At 39.4% G+C, this 1,855-nt stretch overlaps 1 protein-coding gene across 1 annotated transcript in view; it reads right to left on the bottom strand.

Moving 5' to 3' along the window:
• Positions 1 to 30: 30 nt before the first annotated feature.
• The window catches only part of LOC123963501 (15-hydroxyprostaglandin dehydrogenase [NAD(+)]-like), a 3,797-nt gene continuing 1,972 nt past the window's right edge, over positions 31 to 1,855 (bottom strand). Inside the window, exons 5-7 of the mRNA XM_046040404.1 lie at positions 815 to 891; positions 478 to 635; positions 31 to 282 (exon numbers count right to left, since the gene is read on the bottom strand). Of these exons, the coding sequence (XP_045896360.1) occupies positions 162 to 282; positions 478 to 635; positions 815 to 891 (356 nt within the window). The 3' untranslated portion in view covers positions 31 to 161. The remainder of the gene's footprint in view (positions 283 to 477; positions 636 to 814; positions 892 to 1,855) is intronic.

The raw sequence follows: 1,855 nt of genomic DNA, 5'->3' as shown, positions 1-1,855 counted from the left end.
AGAAAACGATTCTTTTCAGGTGAATGAAAACATGCTTATGAATATTATATTCCATTTCTGCCAATATACCCATAAATCTTACACACTGGTCCTTATTTTGCACTGAGAAACAATACAGGTTTGTTCTGTATGACGGTGTTGTGGTTTGTCATTGCCAAGAGCTACTGGATCAATGAGGGAAAAGTCATGTATTTCCTTCCTTGTGGTAACACCAGGACGGCCTCTCCATTCTTTGTCTCATCTGTCACCAGCTCGAGGAGGCAGTCTGCTACCTCAGACGCACTGCAATAAAAAACACCTCAGTGAATATGCATTTACACAGTATCATACGTGTGTGTCATGATAATGTACTTCAACATGATGTCAACAAAGGGTCTAAAAATGACAGTCAGCACCTAAGGTTAACCTGCTGCAGAACAAACAGAGATTTAAGATTTAATTGAGCATAGAGCAAAATGTTGTGAGCATTAGACTTACCTTAAAACCCTAAACTTTTCTATTACTTGTTGGGTTTCATCAGCCAGGTGGGAGTAGGGCCCCAGATTGGAAGGAATGGTAGAGAAGAGGTCAGTTTGAACAAAAACTGGGCAAACGGCGTTGACCCGTATACCATAGCCTGATGCAGTAGAGGCAGACTAGTAACAGACACACACATACACACAATTAAGCTTCAACTGTTCAGAGGCACATGTAAACATATTATACAAGCACTAAAAGGAAAAAACCATGTGTCTCTGTTTAAATATAGTGCTTTTATTACACTAAACTAGTTTCTTTATCTCTTTGGCTTTCATCATAATAAAACCTTCCTTACCGCCATGGCTCGAGTGAAGCCGATCACCCCGTGCTTGGTGGCTGTATAGACAGGACAGCTTAGTAGAGGGCCGAGACCTGTAGGATGTAGGTTTTACAAGTCAATATTAGGTTGCAACAATGTTGAGACCTGGTAGCATTTCCCATTTATGTGCTGTGATCTTACCATTGGTTCCTCTTAGATGTTGATTATTCATGTTATTGGTTGTGTGTAGTTTTTTCAATCTGACTTTTTTTGTACAATTCCTCAGGATTTATGTGCAAAAGCAGCTAATAACTGAGACACAAACATGGCCCGACTGATTCACAAGACTGGATAAATAGTATTGTGAATAATTTGCTAGTTTTGACTTTCTACAAACACGAGCACAGATGATTAAAATTATAACTAGAATTGCCTGTACGCCCTTCCAAATAATAATGTTTATTTATAAAACATGGTTGAATCCAGTGAGGCATTCTTGATTTTATCACAGTCTTCTGTAAATTTTGGATCAATATGTCTGATGATAGTGAGAGGAATCCAGTGGTGTTTCAGGTAGGTTTACAAAATCAGTGATTTTAATCAGTGCATGGTGTGTAAGCTCCTTAGAATATGCAAAAAAAATGTCTCTGTGCCATTTTTCTTAATGTATTGAAATAATGCTGTTTTCTTATTATTTATAAAAACAAACACATCTGCAGTACATGGTGGGCTTTACCTGCCATGGATGCAGTGTTGACGATGACCCCTCCCCGACCTCCAGTCAACTTGTTCATGTGCTCCAGAGCCAGGTAAGTCCCCCTGATAACCCCCATCTACAACACAGAATGGTTAATAGACGTTTTTGGTGTTGACAGTAGAAATCTCTTTTTTGTTCATAAACACAGTGACGGCTGGTGCAGGTCGTCCTTTGAGTACTAAATGTTGTGAAATGAAACACATGAACTCCCTTGTGGGACCAAGTACAAGTAATGATCATAATCCCCACCAGAGGTGGTTTGTTACTCTTTTTCACTTCTTACAAGGTTTATGGAGACAGTTTTCTCCCACGCAGTCTCA

The sequence above is a fragment of the Micropterus dolomieu genome, linkage group LG23, assembly GCF_021292245.1.
Source record: "Micropterus dolomieu isolate WLL.071019.BEF.003 ecotype Adirondacks linkage group LG23, ASM2129224v1, whole genome shotgun sequence".
Classification (NCBI taxonomy): domain Eukaryota; kingdom Metazoa; phylum Chordata; class Actinopteri; order Centrarchiformes; family Centrarchidae; genus Micropterus; species Micropterus dolomieu.
The sequence above is the reverse complement of the archived record's forward strand: the minus strand, read 5'-3'. Positions and strand labels throughout refer to the sequence as shown.